At 32.9% G+C, this 27596-nt stretch overlaps 1 protein-coding gene across 2 annotated transcripts; it reads left to right on the plus strand.

Moving 5' to 3' along the window:
* On the plus strand, window positions 1–27229 carry LOC143253224 (uncharacterized). 2 transcript variants are annotated; one of them, XM_076506708.1, is made up of 6 exons: window positions 1–734; window positions 18846–19840; window positions 23185–23575; window positions 24238–24354; window positions 25078–25250; window positions 25431–27229. In XM_076506708.1, exons 1-6 carry the CDS (start codon window positions 647–649, stop codon window positions 26271–26273), a joined length of 2607 nt encoding a protein of 868 aa, XP_076362823.1. In that variant the 5' UTR covers window positions 1–646; the 3' UTR covers window positions 26274–27229. The 2 variants fall into 2 exon arrangements, with proteins under 2 accessions (XP_076362823.1, XP_076362822.1); XM_076506707.1 differs by having other exon boundaries at window positions 37–734; window positions 18846–19846.
* Window positions 27230–27596: the final 367 nt, after the last annotated feature.

A 27596-nucleotide genomic window follows, 5' to 3' on the forward strand; every position in this document is an offset into this window, starting at 1 on the left:
TATTCTTCCTATAGCGAGCGCATGCTACATGTTACTAGTGTGAGCTAGTATAGTTGTGCTCGCAACACCTTATATGGTAGGGTATCACGAGCGTGTAGGTGATATTTCTGGCAGTAGATTTTGCGTTTTGCGCTTCAATACGTAATAGGAATCTTTTAGCTTCATCTCTCTTTACCTGAGGCTTACCTTTAGCTCAGGAAAGTGGTTGCAAATTTATCGATTTTTCAATCATCACACTGAAGTTTCTATGGAATAAAGATAGGTATACTGACTCTTATTAAGAATTAGAAAACATTCAAAGGCTCATCATCACGTTGTATGGTGGGAAGTTTGGGACGACTTTGATCTTATTGGGTATACACCGGGATTGTTTGCACAAGCTGACGTAGAACTACAGTGGATAAAAGTGAAATGAAATAAGAAGGGGGAGAGAAAAGGGGCCGAATTCTCAGCTACACGATAGTTTAAGTTTCCGGAAAAGTGCCTCGTGTGTTGCAGGCTGCAGTTGTGGGACTTATATAGGCACTTGTGCTGGGATAACCTGGGCTGTACAAGCCGGGGAAGACAAGTAGTCCCGGCGAAATAAAGTACTCTATCATCACCTATATATACATACACTACACAAACATAAAGTGCCCAGGTCAAGATGGCTGTCATAAGAACAGCCGCCTTGAATTGGCAATTCTATTCGCTCGTGGCAATTCTGGTGGGAATCACTGGCGTGATCGGCCATGGTAAGTTTTGTTGAACTTTAAAACTCAAATGAATGTGTCAGGATTACCTTGAACTAGGTTTGTTAGAGCAATACGTTATGGTTCTTTCTGAGTGCGAAATATATAATTTATTATTCTTGTATTGTGTTTTTGTAAAACTAAGTTAAAAACTTACTTTTTGTCTCTGACTAGTACGTTTTCAATAAGTATAGTGTTAAATATTTTAAGAGCATGATCACTGCTGTTAGATAGTAATATAACAATATGTGTTTCATTGAGTAAACTAAAAAGGAGGAAAAATCTTTTCCCGGTTAATATAACTAAAGTCATATGAATTAAACGTTTAGTTGTTTGTTTTGGAGCTGTGGGATTTCCAAGAAACCCACAGCGAAGCTATCGTTTTATCTTTATGGTTTTACGGATAACAAAAACCAAAGATGGTTTAAACTGAATCTTTATATTACAAAACTGTTTATTGGAATATTTGAATGTTTAAGAAAAAAATAGTGTTAATCCTGCACGCTCTGTATAATATCTAAATTTTGCCTTTTCCTGGTATTGATGATTTTCAAGGACGTTAAAGTCACATCCCAATTTAGGTAAGCAGGACGAAAAGAGATTTCCAAGGATGGCCGATACACTTTTCGGTAGTTTCATAATGTAGTACTAAATTGATCAATTGTAACTACTAGTTTTAATCATATCATTCTTTGTTCACTCTGAAGTTGGTTTAAAAAAAGTTAATATATACACTGTAAGACATATAATCTGTTATATTGGTGAAAAAACATTAACTAGTTCAATTAAGTCACTACGTGATCGATGTAACAAATAAACGAACAATAAACATTTTCGACCTTTAGACAACCACTCTTTACATATGGCAAAATAAAAGATTTAACAATTCTGGTTTGGTTGGTTTCGGGTAAATATGTGGCCTCACTACGCCTTCATGCCAATCAAGTTATTATCGAGAAATTGATCAACACCAACAAATATAAATAAATAAATAAATCGATATTTTCTAATATGTTGTTTTTGGACAACTTGTATCAATATGAATGTGACGATTATAATCATTATTTTAATTCAGATTGTGCGTTGTTCGGAAGCTTTACTTAAACGACTATTATAAGTATGCGAATGAAAACTAATTGCTAATAACTAAGCGATTCAAAAATTTATTGTTGAATATAGCCACCACCTAAAGTAGAGTGGTTCTGCTCACATGTAAGTTCAGTTGATGATCCTATTTTCTTTAACTTAGTGATCCTGTTTATCAATGTTTAATTTTAAAACATTGCTAAAAACATGAAACATTTTCAAAATTTCTTTGGACCTAATGAAAAGTATTTTGGTGGGAGAGTGGGACAGACTTACAACGCTAACATTTGGGGTTCGATTAACTCGCAGTGAACACAGAAGAGAGCCCAATGTGGATCTTCTATGAAACAAAGAAACAAGAAAAGTGTTAGTACCCATACCAGCCGTTCTGAGATACATTTTTATTTCAAGTGAGCTTCTGGTCATCAAGAAACAAACCTACTGAAAAAAACAAAGTTTAATAAAAAGCCCCTATCTTTTAAGTTCTGCCCATGGACCCCGTTGAGGAACTTGGATCTTCAGATCACTCACTTAATCAAAGTTTTGTAATTTAAGCTATGAATAGAGCATTTTATAAAAAATTAGTTCCATGTTTTTAGAATCAGTTTATGTTTATCTAAATATACATCCATAAAAGCAGAGTGTTCTTCCTGTAATAGTTGTCAAATAGTAGTAGGACGTATGATTTCCCGCATTAATTTTTATCAGTGTTGTAAAAATCTTCGGATTTATTAGTCAGGTACATGTCACAGTGACTTGAAAATTTATTTCAGTACTTCACTGTGTTTTTACTGTTATTGTTAGCATAAGTATCATTTAACATTATCTGTAATTAGTAAAGTGTACACATATTTTTGGATCCAAATTATGCTATTTAATCTTCTCAATTCTCAGTTTTAAATCTCTGTGACACTATTATGTTTATTAACTAAATTTAAAAAAATGTCTAGTTAATTTTTCTTTCTAAAATAGTTAAATTCACCTGACATGAAACAAATGGTAGTGACATTATGATAAATAAATACAGTAATTTTATTAGACACGTGCACTGGTACTGTTCGTTAAATTAATGTATCAAACGATTCACTTTTAAATTTACCCTTTTGCTTTAAAAATACAAGCATTACTAAAGGAAAGAAGGTAGTGTATTAAACAAATAAATAAACTTAATTGTAATATGTTAGGGTAATGTCGTTTTACAATAGTTAATAACAATGCTCATTTTATTTGGAACTTAGAAGGGAAGAAAAATCAATCGGTGACATTTTAGAATTTGTAAAACATAAATCTATAAAACTTACAAGAGAAAATAGCCTTTTGTCCGTAGTAAATAATATTTATTAATAGTTAATGCTATATTTTATTTTTCGATTTAGTTCATTTTGAATTTCGCGCAAAGCTACACGAGGGCTGTCTGTGCTAGCCGTCCCTAATTTAGCAGTGTAAGACTAGAGGAAAGGCAACTATTCATTACCACCCACTGCCAACTCTTGGGTTTCTCTTTTACCAACGAATAGTGGGACTGACCGTCACATTATAACGCCCCCTCGACTGAAAGGGCGAGCATGTTTGGTGCGACCGAGATTCGAACCCGCGACCCTCAGAGTACGAGTCGAACGCCTTAACCCACCTGGCCATGTCGGGCCACCATTGTTTGAAAGGTTTCTTAAATTTATAGTCCATAAATGAGGAATGTTTCGTTTATATGTATCTACTTCTATAAATTAATGAGAATCTTCAGTTAACCTAGAACTGGTTGTGTGAAAATGTCAAAAGCATTAATGTTACACATATATACAGTTAAAAGGAATACAACACCAAAATAATTACACAGTCAACAATTTCTTAAAACAGGAACCAGCCTTAAAATAACTCTACATGTTTTATTGTTCTTACGCCAACATTTTCAGGAAACATCCTTTCTACAAAAATCATTTATTGTGTAATTATTTTAGCGTTGTTTTCATTTTAACTGTGTATATTGAACTAGTTCCGTTTCAAATGATTCGTTACCATTATTTCCTTGTTGCAGAAATTTCAATTATTAATGGCGTTGTTGTTAGCGGAAACAACCTGTTATAATTGTTACTTATACTTTCTTTTTCTATCCTTTTGTGAGTTATAAATGTCCCAAAGCTTTTCAAAAATTATTATGAAATAGTTATTTCGTTTAATATGTGTGAAAACATTTTACAATCTGACTAGTAAGGTAGAATGTGTGTCAAGTCTGTAGATTCTCAAGTGTACAGTAGTGTATAGATGCTACAGAAAGAATATTAAGGAACTTTAAATGTTAACATTGCCGCATCAACCTTTTTTGTAAGTGGTAAAATGCAACGTTTTAAAAAAGAACTTTGTTTAGTCTTTAACCGTAGATGCATTTTTCTTTTAACACAGTATAAAAAACGCGTGAAAAAATGTTAATGTTGATAAATGTTGTACTGAAAGCGTTAATGTTCGTTGAGGCTTTTGAAAATTCAATCGCTAGCAGAGAAGTATGCTTAATGAAAAGTAATTATGAATAACAAGGATATGCAGCTTTGCGTTATATGTTTTATTTCTAATTAATATTATTTGATGAAGCAGCAGAATTACTATTACATGTTTGACACGAAAAAGAAAACAAAAACAAAGTGTCTAAATTCAATTGCATAATAAATGAAGCTATGGAACGTATTTGTGCAACTGGTGTCTAGCTGTTAACAGTTTTTTCTGGGAATAGACTTACATTAACTGAATGATTCAACAAGGACGCGTAGAGAAAGAACAAAGAGCAACTATATAGCAGTCTTTAAACACACAAAGGGACAATAAAAATTTCACATTCTAAGCTGTTTACAACTGGTATACAAAAAAGAAAAACACGCCTGTGAAGTGAAGATAGGAAGCAGTGTTTAAAAAAACGTGAGTAAAAATGAAACATATCTTCCGATATCCTTTTAGAGTAACGTGCGTAGAAAATGTCTCGAGAGACGGTCTCTGACCTTAAAAAAAAAATTATTTTTAATACTGCTATGAACAATATTCTAAAATATTTTTCTATATATGATTTTTAGACAGCATTCTAATTTTTCACATTAATTTGCTATAGATAAAATATTATTTATTAATTCTTATCATTTTCTAATAGGTCATATTAATGAATAATAGGATGAAAAATAAGTCCTCAGTTCCACTATTCACTTTCTATAATGGTTCCGTAAGTACCTCCATTCCTCAAGCATGAATATGTATTCCTCGTATTCTGGGTTCATAAGAGTCATATTTTTAGAAGCTAGCTTTCAGCAGATAACCGTTCATGTGGATTTATTTAAAGTACAAGTTGTTGTTGTTGGTTTTTTATAGTTGCAATACATCTGACTTCTAACCTTAAAAAGGTCCTTTATGGTTTAATGGATGTGCATTATATGATGTCTTTAAGTTCTTTGTTTTTATTTATGAAGCCCTATTGTTTCGCATAAGCTATTTTTGTATTGTAGTTGAGTAATAAAATAAAATAATATCGATAGATAAAATTTTTATACTACTTGAATTAAAAGAGCACAACATTTCTGTTACTTATTGATATAATACTAGTTATAACTTCAATTTATCACTTTTTCCATTATGAAAACAAAAGAGAATTCTCAATAGTCGCGGCACTTGAAATTATTTTAGGGAGGATTAGAGTAAATTAAATATGACACCTTTTTTCTCCTTCTTATTAACTATATTTTTGTGCGCAGTAATATCAAGCACTGGGCTCGAATGTATTCGATATAATTTTATTACTCATCAGGATATCTATGAATCTATCTTGAAATTGAAATTATTCTAGGTATAATTAAAGTAAAATAATGTATGAGATCATGAACGTGGGCATCATTCAAAATACTTGATTTCCTGAGTCGAAAACTATAATTAACTCCAAAATCGGTCAAGAGATTACAGAGCTAAAAGTTTGTACTTGAAGAACATAGAGTCATTCTATGAGCCGCTAATGTAACGGATTTACTATTATATATTTATTTTAAAATTCAACAATATAAGATATGCAAAAACACTTGTGCGTCTTAGAATATTGTTCAACGATCAAGAATCTCATTTAATTAGTATAAAAGCTAGCCAAGACACAATAAAAGAATGTTGCTTGCAGCTAGAGTCAGTATAGTATAAGCCTCTGAAACTATAATTGTGATTAACGCTTATTAATCGGAAAACTAGAGAATTTGGCCAGGAACGTTTAAAGATTTCGAATTTTACAAACTTCAGTGAATTAACTCCGGACGTTTGCATTTCTACGAGGACATTAATTATCTTTGTCGGTAAAAGTCAGCTTGTAAACTTAAGCGAGATGTAACAACTCAGAATTAATTTGGTTGTCATGGACTTGGACCATCGGTAAAATATTCAGTTCTAGACCAGATAGAAGGCTCAGTATAGTTTGTAGCTTGTATATAAACCAATATTTGTAATAGCCGTTTTTATAAATTGCATTGTTGTTTGTATATTAAAATATATTTAATATACATTAAAAAGAAAAAGAAAATTGTCAAGAAAGAAAATTGTGTGTATCAATCTTGTTGTTAAATATCATAAACTTAATATTGACTTTTAATTAATTTCTAAATTAAAATTAAAAGTTCCGGTTATTTGAAATCGTAATACGTAACTACGTAACATAATAAACTGGAGACTAGTCCGCGATAAATTACAAAACATAATACTATGCAGCGGCTAAAAATACATTATAGTATTATAAGGGCTTGAAATATAATAACCTTGTCTATTAAATTAAATAGTGAGTTTCAATAACAGTAACTTGAAACATTGTTAGTAACATATATATATTTAACGTAATATTTGTTCTGTGACATATATAATTAACAGGTAGTGACCAAACGACAAATGCATTTCCATGGACATGCGATCAGGTCTTTCGGGTGCCTGACTCACAGTTTGAGGGTCGCGGGTTCGAGTCCCTGCTCCAACAAATATGCCCTTTCAGCCGTGGGGGCGTTATAAGTGACATTAGATCTCACTATTCGTTGGTAAAAGAGTAGCCCAAGAGTTGGCGGTGGGTGGTGTAACTAGCTGCCTTCTTTCTAGTCTTCATTGCTAAATTAAAGACGGCTATCGTAAATAGCTCTCGTGTTGCTTTGCGCGAAATTCAAGACAAACCATGAACAATATTCGTATATGTATGGCTCTTCTTTCCACTTGGTGGTGTTTTGTCTGTATATCTTATATCAATGTGTCATTTTGTATCGCGTTAGTGTGTGTTTGTGAACAAGGTCTCAAAAAACTTCTGTTGATGTAGACCAAATATTTTAGAAATAGACTTAAGTTTCAACCAAGGTCCAGTCAGGAATGTTATTATTTTAGAAAAACAGAGAAAAACTTATTGAATTATGTGGAGCTTCGACAATGATATTTTTCAACAACGATGGTAAAAACATTTAAATTGAATTGTTCAACTATTAGCCACCTTTCGAGTTTATTGTTGTACCTTAGGCTGAATCTATTTCAACAAATATGTTGTTTAATTGAAGGGCATTTTCCTCAGGCTATAATGTTAACATCGCAGTGGAGAATAATAAAATAGATTAGTCTCCGAAGGTCAAAGTTTTACCACGATAACTTGGGCTTGCTTATCATGTTTTCTAAACTGTTATGTTATAGTTTCATAATTTTAAATGAGCAATCCAAGAATAAAATATTAAATATCAGAATAAAAATTAAGTAACCATAAATTGTTACAATAATTTTAAGAACGTACAGAACTCGTGCATGAAAATTACAAAGATAATCCGATGTATGGCTGATTTAAATACATTCAAACAACTACTTATCTAATTGCTCTAAACGTAATTAAAGGGTTGACAGAGAGCAAACTAATTAACACGTGTGAAGGAAGCAACCCTTCAGTTCTCTCATTTAATCTTTTAATATCAAAAGCAATATGGGCTCAATCAAGTATTTTAACTCTAAATTTGAAGAGCGAGTAATAATACGAGTTTATATAACTGTCTGTAACTTTGAAACTTGACAAAATCATTTTCTCGGACATATCCAAAAATATATATACTCAAAGTTTGATAACTTACAGTTATAGTGTGAACCGAAAGACAAATAAACATATGCTTACTCATGGTGATTTAAACATAAACCTATATGTATACTCTTCAAAAAAGAAACGCAAAAGGGATATTTTTGTTATTTTAAAGAGAAATATATGTAATAACGTTACAAGCTCAGAATATGTGATGTTACACGTGTTAAGGCACTGATTGTTAGACCAAAATGACAATAAAAGTTGTGCACTTTGAAAACGGAGGAAAACATCGGATCTTTCGCCAAAACGCATGCATGTCCAGTAAATTTGTTTGAGAGATCTGCATGTTCTGCAAGTGCAACATGTGCAAAATCCCCTATAAAAGTGACGGGTTCTCGGTTTCCATAGCTCAGTGTTAAGCCACCGACACGCAATACAGTTATGCCAAGACTGACTGAAGCACAACGCAACAACGCCATTGGTCGATTGAAAGCAAGCGAATCTCGATCAGATGTTGCCAGAGCTGTGAATGTCCACCCAAGCACCATCACAAGGCTATGGGATCGTCACCAACAACATGGATCAACTCGTGACCGTCCACGATCTGGCAGACCTCGTGTGACAACGCCCGCACAAGATCGCAACAGCCGGTTACGTCACCTTCGGGATAGGACCACCACTGCGACGTCTACTGCCTCAACCATACCAGGGCTGCGTAGGATTTCCGATCAGACCGTACGCAACCATCGACGAGATTCTTAGGCCCCATGTGCAACCCATCATGGTGAACGTCAACGACGTTTTTCAACATGACAACGCCCGTCCTCACACAGCCCGACTCACCACTGTCTTCTTGAGACACCACAACATCAACGTTCTTCCCTGGCCCTCCAGATCACCAGATTTAAACCCCATCGAAAATCTTTGGGACGAGTTGGACCGACGTCTGCGACGGCGACAACCTCAACCGCAGACTCTACCTAAGCTGGCAGCAGCTTTGCAGACTGAGTGGACAGCCATTCTACAGGATGTGATTCGTCATCTCATCGCTTCTATGGGCAGGAGATGCCAAGCAGTTATTGATGCTCAAGGGGGGCATACTCGCTATTAACGTTGAGTGACGTTAAACTTCACCTAGTGAGCGTGGACTTCGCCTTTGCAGACTTTGGATGTTCAGCTGTGAATGTGCAAAGTTTCACACATGTCATACAGAACTACCCGGAATAGACTTGTTAACAATTTGTCTCATATTTTGCCTTTTGCATTTCTTTTATTGAAGAGTATATTTTCAAGTTGTTAGATAATTCTTAGCAATGGATCAAACGTACTCCTCTGCGCAACAAAAACGTAACCATTTGCTGTTGATATATATCGACTAAATAATGTTACAAAAAGGTTTCAAACATAATATTACTCCTAGCTTTACTTTTGAATATACACTCGCTACAAAATTTACTAACGGTTTACATATTATAAACTAGGTACAATGAACTTCGAAGTTTGGGGGGGAAAGCCTTGTGAAAATATTCACAGACTGTATTACAAAGGAAACTAGCAAGATATTCTTTATAAACTTTCTGTTTTCAAGGTGATTAGGGTGCTGGTCTAAGAATCTTAGAGTCTGTGATTCGCGTCCCATTACCTCAAAAGAAAATAAATAATAAAGCTTCCCACTTTGAGAGCGTGGGTACGTTATAATATTTACGGTCAAATCCCACTTTCTTTCAACGAATATCCAAAAAGGAAAACGTTAATTTCTTATGCTTATAATCCCTTTACTCTGGGAGTATGTAACAGTAAAGTTATAATGATGTTTGTTCTTGTTGTTTAAAACTATAAACCATATACACAGCATAGAAAAGTATAGCAATAATTGCATAACATATAATATTGGACTAACAATTTAAATGTAAACAGAAGTAAAGTAATGAGCTATGAGATAGGTTAAAAGGAAGCGACGGAGAACATTCACAACCAAACTTCTCCCTAGTGGTTTCTAAGCACGACGTTGACAGTATACAATGCTTAATGTTTGAATGACGTAAAGGAGCCAAATATACTTCTGTCTTTATCTCGTGTACTGAAATATTTCGAAATTTTACAGTAATCAGAATGTAATGCTACTGTAGTTTTATGAGACAGTTATTAGCTCTTGCCACCCGTTATATCTCACTAAATAGCATAGCACCTGGAATAATTTGGTTCTTTTCCAATTTTTTTGAAAAAAAACAGTATTCTTGTATTTATAATGAAATAAACCGCGATACATTACTGCAATTTACTGCTTAAATTCATCAAATAACTTTAGAGAAAGCGCATGACATTTTTCCTGGTACTATTTTAACATTATACATGCAACACGATGTAATACTAAATTTTTTTTTCAAATTATTTTCATTCACTGAATTTGCCTTTTACATTTAATAATGTTTTTTTTTCAGTTTTTTAGATGTGACAAAGCAAGATTTATAGAAACAGCGTTAGCTAATGGAGTGGCTTTTTCTTAATCATTTTTGCGTATCAAAACTCTGCAAAATTATTCAAAAATCTTCGACAAGATCCAAAGAATTCGACAAGAAAATGCTGTTTCCTGGATGAGTTATGCCTCTTCAAATTACTTATTAAACGGAAATACATAAGTAGAGTTTTCGGAAGTGTTTGTTAGATTATAAATCAAAGGACGTTTCTAACTAGACGCTGGCTGTTCTGTTTTATAGCTTTACATCTGCAGTTTGATAATTTTCGTATCTATAAGTATGTTGTCCAAAATCTACGCTTTTCGGTTATGTATCTCAGAATGGCTGGTATGGGTATTAACACATTTACTAATAAAGCAGAGAACAACTTTTCGACCTTTCTAGGTCATCTTCAGGTTAACAAAAAGGAAGGTTGAAAACTTGAGACGCTGTTCTTTGCTTTATTAGTAAATGTATTAATACCCATACCAGCCGTTCTGGTATACATTTTTATTTCAAGTGGGTTTACTTCATCAAGACTTTTTCGGTTATGGTTCATAATTTTTTTTCATTGAACTGCCCACTGCTGTAATAAAGGCATGTGACTTTTATTACACATTCAAATTTAGAGCAACATGATGCATACAGAAATCACGTAAGGGTTCGAGAAAAGGTTTTTATATACTTCATTTGGTAGAGTCAATCAAGTCATTGCTTGTTTTGACAGTGGCAACACCAATCTATTGTACACTATAATATAATTAAATAGTTTTTACAACTAAAGAACTGAAGACTTGCTCGATCTTCTGCAAATCTCAAGATAAATTTAAAGGGCTAAGGGCATGGATGTTCTAAAATCTGAGAGTATTTCATTGTACCAAGTACTTCTAACTAAAGACTATTCTCTTACAAAGTTTTCAACGCTTGATGAATTATTTGTTACGTTGAATTTACCACAATTTTTTTTCTTATATATAACTTCTTAACATGTGTAAAAGAAACATCGAAGTCATATCAATCCAGTAGTTGTTGTTGGGATTTATATTTATAGATCCTTCGTATTGTTTCAGTTCGTATTAGTTATTTATCTTTTGCAGTTAATAAAATCTTCTATCATACCTTAAAATTGTACTTGATCGTTTCACATAACAAATCTTATCATAGCTTCGTTTCTTAACAGCCTTTCAATGAAATGATTAGAGAATTTTCATTTAGATGTGTTTTTACATCTGTATATCTATCTATCTATCTATCTATATATATATATATATATATATATATATTTACAACCATGCTGATAGAAAAGAGAACATGTGATAGGTTTCAGTAAGTTATAAAAGTAATAAGTTGGTTCAGTTTATTTTCATGAATAACTATTTACTGTCCAGTTTAATAACTAATGTTTGTATTCAATAATAGCAGCAATCTTCTCAGCCTTAGGTATGTTTTATGTGACTGTCAATCCCACTATTGGTTGGTAAAAGCAGCCCAAGAATTGGTAGTGATGACTAGCCCCCTTCCCTCTAGTCTTTCACTGCTAAATTAGGAACGGCTAACACAGATAGAGCTCACGTAGCTGTTGCGCGAAATTCAAAACAAACAAATAATAGCATGTTGTGCAGAGGGGTTTATGAGTTATTTATATATGTAAAAACGACTGGTATGGATAGAGAAAACTCTATGTAGAGGAACGAACAACGTTTCATTAATGACGAATTAGACAACATAAAACAATACTTTATCAACATCAATAAGTTTCCTCCACAAACCGTAGAAAACAATATACGCACACACCTACACATAAAGCAAAATCAACTAACAAAAGTAAATATATCCCACGAATTAAAAAATTACGAAACCATATACTGCTACACACCATATATTCCCGACATCAGCAGAAAAATAACCAACATTTGGCAAAAACTAGTAACAAAATATGACATTCCAGTTAATACCAAATTTATTCAAAAACCAGGCACAAAACTGAGGTCTATACTATGTAAAAACTACACTGACAAACACCATACCAACATTATTTATAAAATACAATGTGATAACTGCCACTTCTATATTGGAGAAACAAGTAGAAAAATGGAAACCAGATTTAAAGAATATCAAAAGTCACCTTCACACGTTTTCGAACACTGCAAATCAAATAAACACAACATAACCATAGAAAACACTCAAATACTAAATAAAGAAACAAACGCAAAATTAAAGAAGCTTTACTTATACAACAACTCAAGCCCAAAGTAAACAAATATATGAGTAACACCTTTATACCTATACTAATAAATATAATCAAACATCTAAGCACGTCCTCTACATTCCTACCCTCAGTTACACAACCCCCTTCAAACATGTGGTCAGCCATCGGTCAGTTACCTCTTTCTTTCTTTGTGAACCTGACGATGACCAAAGAAGATCGAAACATTGTTCGTTTCTCTAGATAAAAATTTTCTCAACCCAATCCAGCTGTTTTTACATATATATTTTTCTCTATAGTGGGTTTTCTCGTCATCACTGATTATGAGTTATTTAGATATATCAAATGGTTTTATTTTAGAACTGGTTACCACAGATAGTTTATTGAGTTTGTTTTATCTTATGACTATTCTGATAATAATATTGTTTGAAGAAATATTTTACATTACATTTATTTCTAACTTTCTTTTGCATTTTGCAAATATAATTTTCAGAAAGAAATAACATTATCAATTACATGTTAACCTGTTGGAGGTAAACAAACGAATGATCCAGTTACTTTATAAATATTCATAAATCAATACCTCATAAGGCCTTTAACTTACAAATTGAATACAATAAAATTAATTCTTCTTAATTTAAAATGTATGCTTATTAGATTTACATTTAGTTATAAAAGAATATTCGATTTGTTTTACGCTTTAATCGTTCAACCTCTTCAGTTGGGAAAGTCTACATCGCTGTGTTGTTATCAGTGTGAGTGAAAATGGACGAATGAATTATCATTTCTCGCTTTTAAACTATCTATTAATATAAGTTCTGGCTTTTGTTTATTGTTAAGCACCAAACTACACAAAAGACTATCCGTTCTGTGCCCACCAAAGGGATAGAAATCCGAATTTTTAGCATTGTAAGCCTTCAGATTTACCGATGAGCCTCTGAGGAGTGGGAAAGGATATAAACTCTGGCTCTTCCTTAGCAAGTTCCTTTGCTACATACAGGCTGTCTATATCTTTAAATATTTCCTTTACAATGTACAGGTTATCTATATTTTTAAACATTTCATTTATTACAGCCTTTTTATATCTTTATTTTTTCTATGGTAGAAGAAAACGTGACATTACAAGAAAATTGTCAGCACTTTCAATGTTTAGCTTTGAAAACCCACTTAAAAACTTTATTATAATTTAGTTGACTCCTTTCAACTTTCTGTAATTTGTTGATTGGAATCAGAGATACATCCTAGTGTGACTTTTTGCTATTATAAGTGTACAACTTCTTAGAACTGAGGAAACACATCCTAAAACACAGACGAGTTATAAGTCCAAAATTTGACGATGTACCTACTGAAAGAAAAGTCCCTCAGCAAGTCAGTGGTAAGTTCGAGGTTTGTTCCCCTGCTATAAACATGCTGTAGATAGCCCACTGTGTAACTCTGAACTAAGAAAATAACAGTAGATAGAAAATAGCTTGTAACTAATTTTTCTTTCTTGTTCTTGGTATTATTATTCGACTGTTAGAATTGGACATAGTTACTTAAATTTTGTTAATCATGCAAGCATACCATAAAATGTCTTTCGATATTCTTGAACAGAATTATACGTCTTCTGGACGTTTATATTTAGGCATGGCCAGGTGGTTAAGGCACTCGACTTGTAATCTGATAATTATGGGTTCGAATTCCCATAGCACCAAACATGCTCGCCCTTTCAGCTGTGGGGACATTATAATATGACGATCAATCCCACTATTCATTGGTAAAAATTGTTGGCGGTGGTTGGTGATGACTAGCTGCCTTCCTTCTAGTCTTACACTGCTAAATTAGGGACGGCTAGCACAGATAGCCCTCGTTTAGCTTTGACGAAATTCAAACCAAACGTTTATATTATAATACTACTTTAATTCATCACTAGGCTTAGTTAATATTACTTCGTTGTACGAAGTTCCGAATATAGAGTATATATTTGTAATTCTTCTATTCATGTTTAAGATGAGCCTTTTTTGCTAACGTTGTACGTTTTCTCTTGTGTTCCATTTATCCAAATGTATTACTTAAATCAATTTTTACATTTTTATAACTGTTTATTAAAAATCTTGCATGTGCTGTTTAACCCTTTAATATTTCTTTTAAATGGAGTTTTTAACTCGCCTTTATCTCTAAGTATCTCTCTCTTTGTCTATTTATCAGAATTACCATTTTTTTGTAATTTTTGTATTGTTTTATATTCAAGCTGTAAAGTGCACGTTTTCCTATATATGAACCTGACCTTTCACATTAAGCTTATAATACACTAACGATGTTACAAAAATTATGGTGATTAATCATATATGATATATACGTGCCATATATAATAATTAGGCGTATTTTTTTTTCCTTTTTAGCCCCCCACCCATTATACTTCTCATTAATAATTTTTAAAGGAAAACTTTATTTAGTGTTAGGTGTTGTCAGTGTGTTCTAAAATACGTTTTTCTTCTCAAACTGTAATTTTCAGATCTTTCTACATGCACAAGTACCAATTAATCCACTTTGTATTAAACTGCTATTCATTATTTATATTCAGTGTAAATATAACAGCTTATAAATGTCACACATGCATACAACGCGCCATACACTACTGAATCTCTTGAAGCTTGGAAGTTGAAAGTAAACAAACAAAAATTGTGACGAGAATTCCTCTATTATATTGATTCCTTAATGTCATAAGACTCTGAAGTGCTAACAAAATGGTATTATAAAAAAAAACAACTAATAAAATAGAACATTTGTTCTGTGTAGCGAATATTTATTCGGAAGAGTTTGTGAAAAACACATTTTTTCTCGTTTAAGCTAACGAATAAGTTATTTAAAGAACCACCAAAAATTCACCGCTACATATTCTTAAAATATCTCAGTCCTGAAATGAAGTGCCAAACTAACTAAAAAGTTGTTTTTTAGTTTAGGATAAAATTATCATTTCGGTGTAAGTGGATTATAATCACGTGCTTCACCAACTGTCTGACGTCACACCAAATGCATCAATACGATCTTGATTATATGAAGAAAAAAAATTGAATAAGTGTTATTTTGCCTTATTAAAATAACACTTTTTGTATGTTTGTATTTTTTTAATATTTCACATATAGAACATCTTTTATTGTTGGGATAAGTTAGCATAAAATTATTTGATTTTTTATGTTCTTGTTGGTATAAGAAACACATACTTTAATTTTAAAGAGTGAATGATAATATCGTTAATATAACATAACAATTTATTTCGCTCTTAATGAGTTTTCTTGTGTTTTTTATCGGACGTTTCAACTTTATGTAAATTACACATTTTTCAAGAATCATATATAGCTTTCAATGGCTAATCCATTGCTTTGAAATATTTTTTACCTTTAAAACGTGTTATTATTACTTATACCATTCTCAGTATTCAGTAATAAGATTATTAATTTTTCCTAATTAATCATCTAATCAAGATAAAAATACTACTATGGAAATTAATATTAAAAATAATTAAAATCTGAACCACCGCATCTATCTTGTGACTGAAGTCTGTATTCAGATACGAATCAATGAAAGGAAGCATTCTAACGAACATTATTTTAATTGAAAAAGCCAATAAGTGATGATAAACTTCGGGACTAAGAAATGCACACAAGACCTTTGACTAATAGGACCAGTTCTCTATCCAACAGAGCTCTCAACAAGCCATCCTTGTTTCCCTTCATTCACAAGGTTTTTATCCATAAGTGTATCTACAGTTTTAGAAAACTTAATTTTTCCCTATCATTGTATCATGGTATTATTTCATCTGCTTTTTTCAATGAATATTATAAACTTTATAATAATCAAATTTCCGATATATTAATCCATTTTTTTAAACGATGAGATTATCGTGTTTTTCTATTTGTCTTTAAAAATTTTAATAAATATGTGAACCTAGTTAGAGTTCTGTGATTTGGTTGGATGGTGGTAAACCAACCCACTGATTGCCAGACAACAATAGCACAAAGCAGTTTTCAAATAGTTTGATTCGGTCAAAATTTACCTTTCATTATTTCCTTTCTTGCTGTTCTTTTAATATACGAGTTGCGAATACGAATCCTGTCATCGAGTATGCTCATAATTACCCAGCCGTGGGTGATACATTATAATAGAATGCTCAATCCAACTATTTGTTGGTAAAGAGTTGTTTGAAAAGATACCTTATTCTGTTTTATTGTGTCAAAATTAAGGACGGCTAGTAGTTTTGTACGGAATTCAAAAAATAAATAAAACAAATCCTTCCGATTATGTTCTTCATCTTTCGGACTTTATTTAAAATTTATTATATTTGAGAGGTAACTCCATCAACTACATGTAATTCAGTTAAAATTAATACACTACGCATTTCTTTTCTGAACATTGGTGATATGATTCCTTTCATTTGCATGGCTTATAACTTTTTCTGTTTAATTACTATTAACAATTTTTATATTTTTAGTCTTCACCGTTTCTTGCTGAAATATAACAGTATCCTGATTATAATGAATATATGATTAATGTCTCATTGTTATTGGTATGTAGCTGAAAAATACGTAATGTCTAGCAGTTGTATGCATTTCCCTAGAGTTGTATATTTTTGGATAATTCTGAGACCGCTGCTGATAATTGTCGGCATGTGCCTGGTAAATGTTTCAACCCTCTTTCTTCACATTGATAAAAAACAACAACAACAAACCAAACTCTTTGTAAGGATGTTTTACCAATTTTATGAAAAACTAAGCATTGTTTTGCTTTCTCCAACAAGCGAGTTAAAAGTTTTGTATTTATTATGATTTTTCATAAAGTTGTATATAATAGTTTCATAGGCCTGGCATGGTCTAGCGCGTTAAGGCGTGCGCTTCGTAATCTGAGGGTCCGAATAGCGCCAAACATGCTCGCCCTCCCAGCCGTGGGGGCGTTATAATGTTACGGTCAATCCCACATTTCGTTGGTAAAAGAGTGGTCCAAGAGTTGGCAGTGGGTGATGATGACTAACTGCCTTCCCTCTAGTCTTACACTGCTAAATTAGGGACGGCTAGCACAGATAGCCCTCGAGTAGCTTTGTGCGAAATTCGAAAACAAAACAAATAGTTTCACTGTGGAAACATATCTTCAAGCACTAGAGCAGAAAAAGCTCTTGAGTAGTTTTGTGCAAAATTCGAAAACAAATATTATCTCATGTCAAAATAAAGTACCTATAGCTTTTTATAAAAATCGTAATTTCAGACACATTGTTTTATGAACTTATGTGACAAAAATATTCACCAAACCAATGACTCTAAAATAGATGATGATAAAATGTTTAAGAACAAAAGTTTTATGAAAAACAGAACATCACGTTTCAAAGGTACTGAAATATTTTGATTAGCAATACAGAGTACTTTCTGTTATTACAAGAATAAAACTTAAACCATTCTGTTTTCTCGCACATAAAATATAAATAAGCAGCTAGTAAATTAAAAAGCTGAACACCTGTGTTTTATTGTTATACCAAGAGTCTTTAAATGTTCCGAAACAGAAACAATAAATTGAGCAAACGAAGAATTAACCAACAACAGTAAAGCTCTAAACTAAAATATGAATGAGCTCTTCGGAATAAAATAAGTGTGGAAAATCATTAAAATAAAGGAAACCAAGTTTCTCTTTCAAAATTATGATATTTGGATAAATTTGTGAAATTTAAAAATAAAAACATCAAACTGTTTAAACTGTTTCTTTCTGCAAAATTTTGTATTATTATATCTAATTGACACTTCAGCTAAAATGGAAAAATGTTATTTTTTAAGTTATATTGGTATCCACATTACCGTTTTTAGTGTAAATTTAATGTTTTATAACATTAAAAATGAATTTCGATACTCTCTGAGAGACAGAGTACAATAACACATTGAGTAACTTTATGATTAACAAGACAAATCGTGCTAAAGAAAGTTTACGTTAGCAATTCATGAAATATAAATACCCCGTTCTTTATAAATGATTTTATAAGGAATCTGGGTATTTTGGTGACAGTAAAATTACATCTCCAAACATACATACAACATTGTATAGTCTAAATGAAACATGTTTAAGTACGTTAATGGAGCGATAAGAGTTACTAACATGAATTATAATACATAATATTAAAAGTTGACAATATTTTTGAAATATAATAAATTTTGATATGAAATAAAAGAAAATAAACTGCCAAACATTATACTATTAAATAAGACTTGTAAATGAGTTGCGGATTGTGAATTTGAAAATTAACGCTTTCTAATTAATTTTAATAATATCTGATTACTTTATATATATCTTATAATAACCTTTTCTTTTTAAAGAATACACCAGAAAACCTAGCTGGGTCCCTAATCCACCAACTCAACAAGAGTGTCGAGTCCACATAGAGGCAGCTCTCAGAGACTACTGGGATAGGCATCCTTCAAATCCATCCATTGAAAGGGAGAATGAAGGCGTTGATGCGAATTCTCTTAAAGAAGTACTCTTGGCTTCGCGAGAAGAAGAATTGACCAATTATAATATTGAAGAAACAACTGGTGGTCAGAAAGAAAGAGCAAAACGCGAGGAAGAAGAGCCCGAAATTTCTTCATTGGAACATGAAAAATCAATCAATGACGAATCTCACAAGGAACTGCAAGTTGACGACAAGAAAGAAGAGTCTGAAGAGCTGAAGTCGCTTGAACAGTCAGAAGATGAAGCTAAGTCAGAGGTAACTGAGGAAAAGGAAGAAGAGTCTAAAGAACAGGATTCACTAAAAAAGTCAGAAGATGAAATTAAACCAGAACTAACTGAGGAAAGAGAGGAAGAGGAAAAAGAAGAAATTAGCGACTACGAAAATGATTATGGTAAAGAACAGAGAGAAACAGAACAGAGATCTCGAGAGGATGAAGAAGAAGAGTCAGCCGAAGAGGAAAAGAAATTAGCCAAAGAAGAAGAAGACAAGAAGGTAGCTGATGAAGAATTAGCTGAAGAAGAAGACGACAAAAAGGTAATTGATGAAGGATTAACTGAAGAAGAAGAAGACAAGAAGGTAGCTGATGAAGAATTAGATGAAGAAGAAGAAGTCAAAGAGAAAGATGTAATGGAAAAAACAGTCGATGAAACTGATGATGAGTACTCACCTGAAGGAGAGAATACAGTGAGACAAGAGGAACCAGAGGACTTAAAATGTACTACATGTGAGGATGATCGCATTGAGGACATAATACGTACTGAGGAAGATGAATATGTTGACGAAAAACCTCAGAAGGATGAAAATGAAACAGAAGAACCTCCTCAAGCAATTACTATAACTGAAGAGGATGACAGGGACGAGGTACAGGTATTTTTAGAAAAAAATAAAATATTTTATTATACTCATGAAAGAAAGAAATATTATGCATATGAATATTATTTTTATATCCACTAGGTCTATGATATTCTTCTTTGATTCTAAACTATGAACAGTGGTCAAGTCTGACGAAGAGTATTTCTAAAATGATGTTTAACCGAAAGGCTAATTTTATATTTTTTAAATTAAAAGTATAAATTATAAAGTATAAAAGTTCATAAAGTTTTTTAGTAATCAAATAAGGCAAATGTATTACAGCGACGTGCTATCTAGAATTTGATTATATACACCAAGTTAGTTTCATTTGCACGCCCAAAATCATAATTAAAAAATGTGAAAGTTCTGATTCATTCATGGCTATGTTTATTAAGAACGTAAGTAGACGAAGATGTTCATATTTTCATACTTTTACCGTTAAATGGAGGATATTTTGAATGATACTCTTTATTCTCATATGTTTTAATACGATTAATGAAAACAGCCTTTATATCTTTAATCATAACGTTGTAAGTGAGTTCCTTAAAACCAATGATTGTTGTTTGGAATTAAGCACAAAGCTTCATAGTGGGCTATCTGTACTCTGGCAGCCACTGGTATCGAAATTCTGCTTCTAGTGATGTAAGTTCGCAGGCATACCACTGTGCTACTGAGGGGTCATTAAAACGAATTCAGAATTATGTGACACACCAGGCTATGTGCATTTCTGTTCAGATTTTCTCTATACCATTTATTTTTTGAATTATTGTTTTGAAATTAATAAAATACACTGTTTATATGATTCAAACTAGCATAGATGTTTGATAATTTACCAGAAATTTGGACCAATTTCGTCTCTTTAAAATATAAAAACACTAATTTACATGTAGAGAATATTTTACAAGAAAAACACAGAAAATAATATTACTTTAAAAATAACAGAGGAGATACTCCACGCTGCTAAAACATATGTACTCTATTTTGATGTTAATTCATACTGTTTCATTTAATAATTATTTCTCAAGAACACATTTCCCCGAGTGACTCAGTGGTAAGACTGAAAGCTTATAATCCTAAGAACCGTGTTTCGATACCCTTAACGGACACACCGCAAATAGCTTCTTGTGAGTTTTGTGCTTAATAAAAACAGCAACATTAAAATACTGAGGACCCTCATAGCTAAAAGGTATGACGGTTCAAAACGTAAAAGTACACTTTAAAACAATCAAATATAAGATAATTGTCGTTATAGAAACACTGAAAACTTAATAAAAATTTTAATACGATAGTAGTCTCGATTAATTAATACAGACGATAAATAAAATTATAAATCTAGGTCATATTAATATCGATTTTTGATTGTAGTAAGCTACTTTCGAAACTAGGGTTGAAACTGGTATTGATAATAAGTATAGCTCATTAAATATACTTACACTATCATTTATAAATATCAAAATGAGTTGTTTAACCATTTTGGTGCCCTTTCCTGCTAACGATAAAAAGTTAAAGGACTCTGAGTTGGGAAACATATTTATAAGAGTTTCTAGAAATTTATTTTTTCAAATGAGCATATAGCTTTTCTATATTACAACTGATTTCATAAAAATAATACAAATAATAATTATTTGAAAACGTCCTACTCTAGTGGTACACTGCTGGCCAAAATCGTAAGGCCAATGAACATAAAAAATATGCATTTTGCGTTGTTAGACTCAATCACTTATTTGAGTAAAGCTTCGAAAGATGAAAATAAGAAAAGGGAAAATAAAAATAAAAAAAACAACCTTTGTAGCATTTAATAGGGAAAATGTGAACACTATGAAATTAGCCTAAATACTAGCTGGTCAAATGTTTAAGACCATACCAAAAAGAAGTCTTAAACAGGGTAGAAAATGCTCAACAACAGGTCCGAGTAGTGAATTGCACGGCCGTTATTGCAAATAACTGCAATAATTCACTTTGGTATGGTCGATATAAGTGTTTGCAGAAGGCTGGCTGGAATGTTATTCCAAGTGGTGAAGATGACTTTACGAAGATCATGCACTGTTTGAAATTGACGTCCATTTCTATAGACTTCCCTTGCCATCCAACCCCAAACATTTTCAATTGTACTCAATTCGGGGAAACACGCTGGATGGTCCAAAAGAATCACGTTATTCGCCATGAAAAAGACCTTTGTTCTGTGGGCATTATGGATTGCAGCCTTGACCTACTGAAAGATCCAGTCATCTCTACCCAAGCGAGGGCCTTAAGGATGCTCTCTCCAACATGATAATGTAGCCAGCTGCTGTTTGACGTGCCTGTATAACCTGAAGCTCCATTGTTCCATGGAAGGAGAAAGCACCTCAGATCATGATGGAACGTCCTCCACTGTGTCGTGTAGACAGTTTTTCCGGTGGGATATCTTTATCGTGCCAGTAACGTTGGAAGCTATCTGAATCATCCAGGTTAAATTGTTTCTCATCAGAGAACAAAACCTTTGTCCACTTTTCTAGTCTCATGTTTGGTGCTTCTCAGCAAAGTTTAACCGAACTGTTTCGTGGTGTGGAAGGAGGCACGGCCTTTGAAGACGTTTACGGTTTTTAAAGCCTTTCTCTCGTAGATGTCTTATTATTCTTGAGCTGCATTGTAGGTCCGTAAGGGCCTTAATCTGGGTCAACGATCGGCTGGTGTCTTGCCGGACAACCCGTCGAATCCTCCTGCTCAATGCCGTCGAAATTTTCTTGGACCACTTTAAATTCTCGTTCCATATCCCTCAATGTCTTTTAAGAAATTTGCAACAGCAGTTTTACTACGTCTAATCTCAACAGCGATGAGACCTTGCTTTTGCAGCTCGACAATTCTCCAACGTTCAAACTCTGTCAACTTTTTAGCCTTTGCCATGTTTTTACCCAATGTAACACAGGAGATGTCAGTGGGAGATGTTGACACTGCTAATGCTTGAACACAAATGACTAAATTTCGTTACGTGTTTACCGATTAACGTTTCGTTTCAGTATGGTCTTAAACTTTTGACCAGCTAGTACTTAGGCTAATTTCATAGTGTTCACATTTTCCCTATTAAATGCTAAAAATGTATTTTATTTTTATTTTCCATTTTCTTATTTTCATCTTTTGAAGCTCTACTCAAATAAGTGGTTGAGTCTAACAACGCAAAATGCATATTTTTCCTTTATATTCATTGGCCTTAAGATTTTGGCCAGCAGTGTATGTCATAAAAGTATTTTAGCATCGTAAAGAGATTAAAGGAAAGGTATAACATTGTTATGGTAGAATTAATTTTGAAAGAAGTATATTGGTGAGTAATATTGCTGTAATTGGTTTAAATTGTGCAAAGCTGACGTTCTTCTTAGATAGCTACAGAAGCACTCTCTGAAATTGGAGCTGGAATGGAACAGGAACTTTCTTCAGAAGACACCTCATCTGAGCAATCCGAGAACACTGTACAGGAAAAGGAAAAAGAAGAGAAACAAGACTATAAGGTCGTAATGAAAAAAGATGATGAGAAAATAATAACTGAAGACGATGATGAAGAAGAATTAGCTACCAAAAGAAGTCCGGCACGTTCAAGAAAACATATTGACGAAATTCTAGGAGTAGAAGAAATCGGATCCCACGCAGACAAAGAAGAACAGGAATTAATTCAAAACATTCTCAATGAACTTAAAAAAATGTATATTTCAGCTGTTAAACCTCTGGAAAGCATTTATAAGTTCAAAGAAATCACCACTCGTCAGTTGGGAGGTGCGTACGTCGTGTTTTGTTTATGGTGTATTTTGTCTTTTCATTATTCTAGTAATTTTTATTCTTTACATTAACGTAGCAAATGATCATATTGTACAAGATGTATTTCATTTCTCTTAAAGTATTGTTAATTACATCAATATATTAAATTTTCGTCTCCTGGTGAAACATGAAGTAAATTAGATCCATGTGCTAGTTTTTGATTTTCTAGTTTAACATTGTGCTATTTATTCTAGTGAAGAATTCCTGAGATATCTTTACCAAATACATGTATTTCAATACACACACGTACACATAAAAAAACACACTGCTTCTCCAGTTATGATGACGCAACACTTCGTTTCAAATGGAGTTGATGAAAAGATAAAAATGATTTTAAGTTTATAGCATGTGTAGACCTAAATTATGTCACAACGTGAATAATCACTTTTAATCAGCTAATGAAGAATTACAGTTTCTGAGCGATTTAGTTCAGAAATCCAAAATATTTAAATTCCTTTACACTTGTCACTTTAATTCATTACAATACGTACTTTAAATAACAAAGTTAATAATACAAAAATTATTTATGGTGCTTCGAAGGTTTCAGTTAACTGCCGTAAGTATTAAGTAAATTACAATGTTACAGTTTTGTTTTGTAAAAGTAAAGTGCAATATTTTAGATGCTGAAATCTACTCCACACCCCAAGTCTTATTCCTTGGACCCTGGAGTGCCGGAAAGAGCAGCATTATTAACTACGTTTTGGGTACTGAAAAAAGTCCTGCGGCTAGAAAGGAAGGTATTGTGTTAGAATGGTGAAACTAAATAAATACATAGAGATATGGAAACATATACAAACGTTTTGTCGTTTATTTGTTTCAATTCGTATTTGTAGCTGCTTCATTACAAGATTATTCTGTTAAAAGTAATTAAGTACAAACAGTTAAATGTATTAAAATATGTATCTAAATTTTGATATATCATAAACCCTAGACATTTTCAAACCAATACTTTTGTAAAGTATGATTCTGCAGATTTTATATTTTCAAACTAAATTGTAGATCCACTGGCTAACTTTTGACATGTCTATATATTCTTTATTAGTACCTTTGTTGTTTTAGGGAAAAATTGATACTGCAATGTTGGTGTTAATATAAACTAAGACAATTATCGGTTATCAACTGAGTTTTGTAAGATGTTCTTTTCAGAAAACATGTATTGAACTTGAAAACTACCTGGAACCGGATCATAAAATTATTCTTTAACCTAATGCTTTAAACATTTTATTAATGTTTATTAATTATTAGGTTATTAAATCCTGATGGAAAAATAAAACGTCATTGTTTGTTAAAAATTTATAACATGTACTTTAAAACTAAAAATACTTATATCAAAAAATAATATTTGAGCACCTACGAATTAGTTTGTACTAATAATAGCTTATTTAGTTTACTGTGATCTAACTATTTGGACAATTCCAGCACCTGAACCTACAGTGATCTAACTACTTGGAAAATTTCAGCACCTGAGCCTACAGACACAGACTTTACTGTCATCACCTACGGAAACGAGCCCCAGAAATTAAGCGGCACGGAATTGGCCGCCGATTGGTCATTTGCCAGTGTTCAAAAATTTGGACAGTCTTTCTTGGACCATTTCAAAGGTGTCCGAATGAATAATCCTCTTTTGAAGAAGGTATTTGTAAAATACAACAAATATTATATCTTCCCTAATTGGAGATTCATTTAGGAAAAGTCTCAAGTAATGTTCTTAAAAATCTAGTTGTTTGAGAAAGGTTTCATGGAATATAATTATGTAAATTATTCTACCTAGTTCAAATATTTCTTTCTCTTTTGTTATCGTTATTCCCAATAGGTGACGCTTATTGACACTCCCGGGATTAACGAAAACCGAAGATACCAAAATAGAGGTTACCCGTTTAACGACGTCTTCCAGTGGTTTATTGACCACGCCGACGCCATTTACGTTGTATTCGATCCATATAAACTGGAGATAGGCATTGAGATGGAAGCTATTTTAGATCAACTGAAAGGAAGAGAAGCACAGATTCGCTTTATTTTAAACAAGGCGGATAGTATTCGACGCAGTGAGTTGATGAAAGTAGTAGGACAACTCTTCTGGAACCTTTCTCCGCTGATGGGTAGTTCGGAAGCTCCTGTCATCTATGCTGTTTCTCTGATGAGCAAACCCTTCCAACCATGGACTTCTGCAAACTTCTTAATGGATCAAGAAAGGGCTCTATTAAATGGCCTACGTGAAGTGATCGACAAGAGAGTAGAGAATAGAATCGCTTTCACTCGACGCCATGCTGTCCGAGTACGAAACCATGCCAAAATGGTAGACTGTTACTTAGCTACCTACTATAAACACAAAGGTATCTTCAGTAACAAGAAAAAGGTAGCTGATGACATTACCGAACATCCCAATCAGTATAATATTTATCAGGGGCTGAGCAGCCTAACGAACATCAGTCGGTACGATCTTCCTGACCCTCTTGTTTATCGAGACTTTTTCCGTTTACATACTCTATACGAGTTTAAACCCTTGGCTTCCACATGCAGCTATTTTATGGGTTGTCCGTTGGATAAGCTGGATATTTCCATTGCATACGACCTTCCTGAACTGTTGGGTAAGTACAAGAAAAAATCGAAAGGAAGTATATACAAGAGGGAAGAAGATGCTGATAAAGCCAGATGAAATGTTTGGGCGATTGATCTTAAATAATGTCATATTTACGTTAAGACCAGTGACTGCCTGGATCTTGTTTTGAACACGAACCAGGCTTGTAGAAATCCCGGCCTCTGAGAACAGGTGTTGTCAGTTAATGAGCAGTTAGCTTGAAAATTTCATGATAATTAAAAACATTTAAAATATTCTGGAAAATTAGGATAATTAATTAATTTAGCATCCTGCTCGTCAGTATTTGCAGTTGAGGAGGGAATTTGGAAATTACAATCAGCACTCAAAAAGACAAACCCATCGGCGTTACAGAAATGAACTTCACATTTTGATGATAATACCGTGTAACTGCAGAATCCAATACACATTCCCAACTGAAATAAACTGTTTAAACCACATTTCCATTAGCTGACAACACACGATCCGGATGTAATGAATTGTAGAAGTGAATTTGCTGACTCGTAATGTTTTTTTTTCTTCTTTTCTCTTACCCTCATTTCTAATGTTGTTCTAAATCGGAGCCAATCGACGCAGTTGAGAGCATATATAATAAGAAGAAACCAATAACAAGCTAAAGTAGGAAAGTTTCTGAGAAATGTGTGAATTTTTGCTTTAACAATGCCAAATACTGGCTATAAAATGTCTCGTAATACACTAAGTCAGCATTTCATAAAATAGCAGAGGTTATATCAGAGCTAAGCACGAGCTCCTCAAAGCGCCAAAGTTAACCCCTCTTAGGAGTTTAGAACAGCTTGTAACATCGACTGTGTTATTGGTTTCTGTACATAGTTTTAGATTATAATATTATCTTAAAAGGCACTAAGAATGGATTTAATTTTTATATGTTGAGTGAAAAGATAATGACAACCATTTATACTTTTTCTGCAGTACCTTGTCAAAATATCTGAAACAATTCTATTGGATTTTTAATAAGTGTGTGATGTAATAAAGTCATGTACTGTCTCTCACCACTACCATAGTTTTCTGTCTCAGTTTATAATATTTTTCTAAATAGAAAGAAACATTATACGGTGAGTGTTGGTGTGCCTTAATCATTCTTTCTATGCTAATGTTATTCAGAGTTATCTTTCTGATTGTTTATAAATGATTACTTGAGATCATAAATATGGAAATACCAAGGACCGAAAGAGCTCGTTGATATCTCGTTTTTAACTGGCCTAGCAGAAACTGTTTTGCTTTGGACTGTTCGTACTTGTCATTTTGGATATTGTCTTGAAGCAGTACCTCTTTCAATATACCATTTGAAAAATTGTCTTCATGTTTGTTGATAACTCATTTATTAGAATTGATCGTGGTAGATTATCATTTTAGTATAATTGT

Source organism: Tachypleus tridentatus, chromosome 6 (assembly GCF_004210375.1).
Source record: "Tachypleus tridentatus isolate NWPU-2018 chromosome 6, ASM421037v1, whole genome shotgun sequence".
NCBI classification, from domain to species: domain Eukaryota; kingdom Metazoa; phylum Arthropoda; class Merostomata; order Xiphosura; family Limulidae; genus Tachypleus; species Tachypleus tridentatus.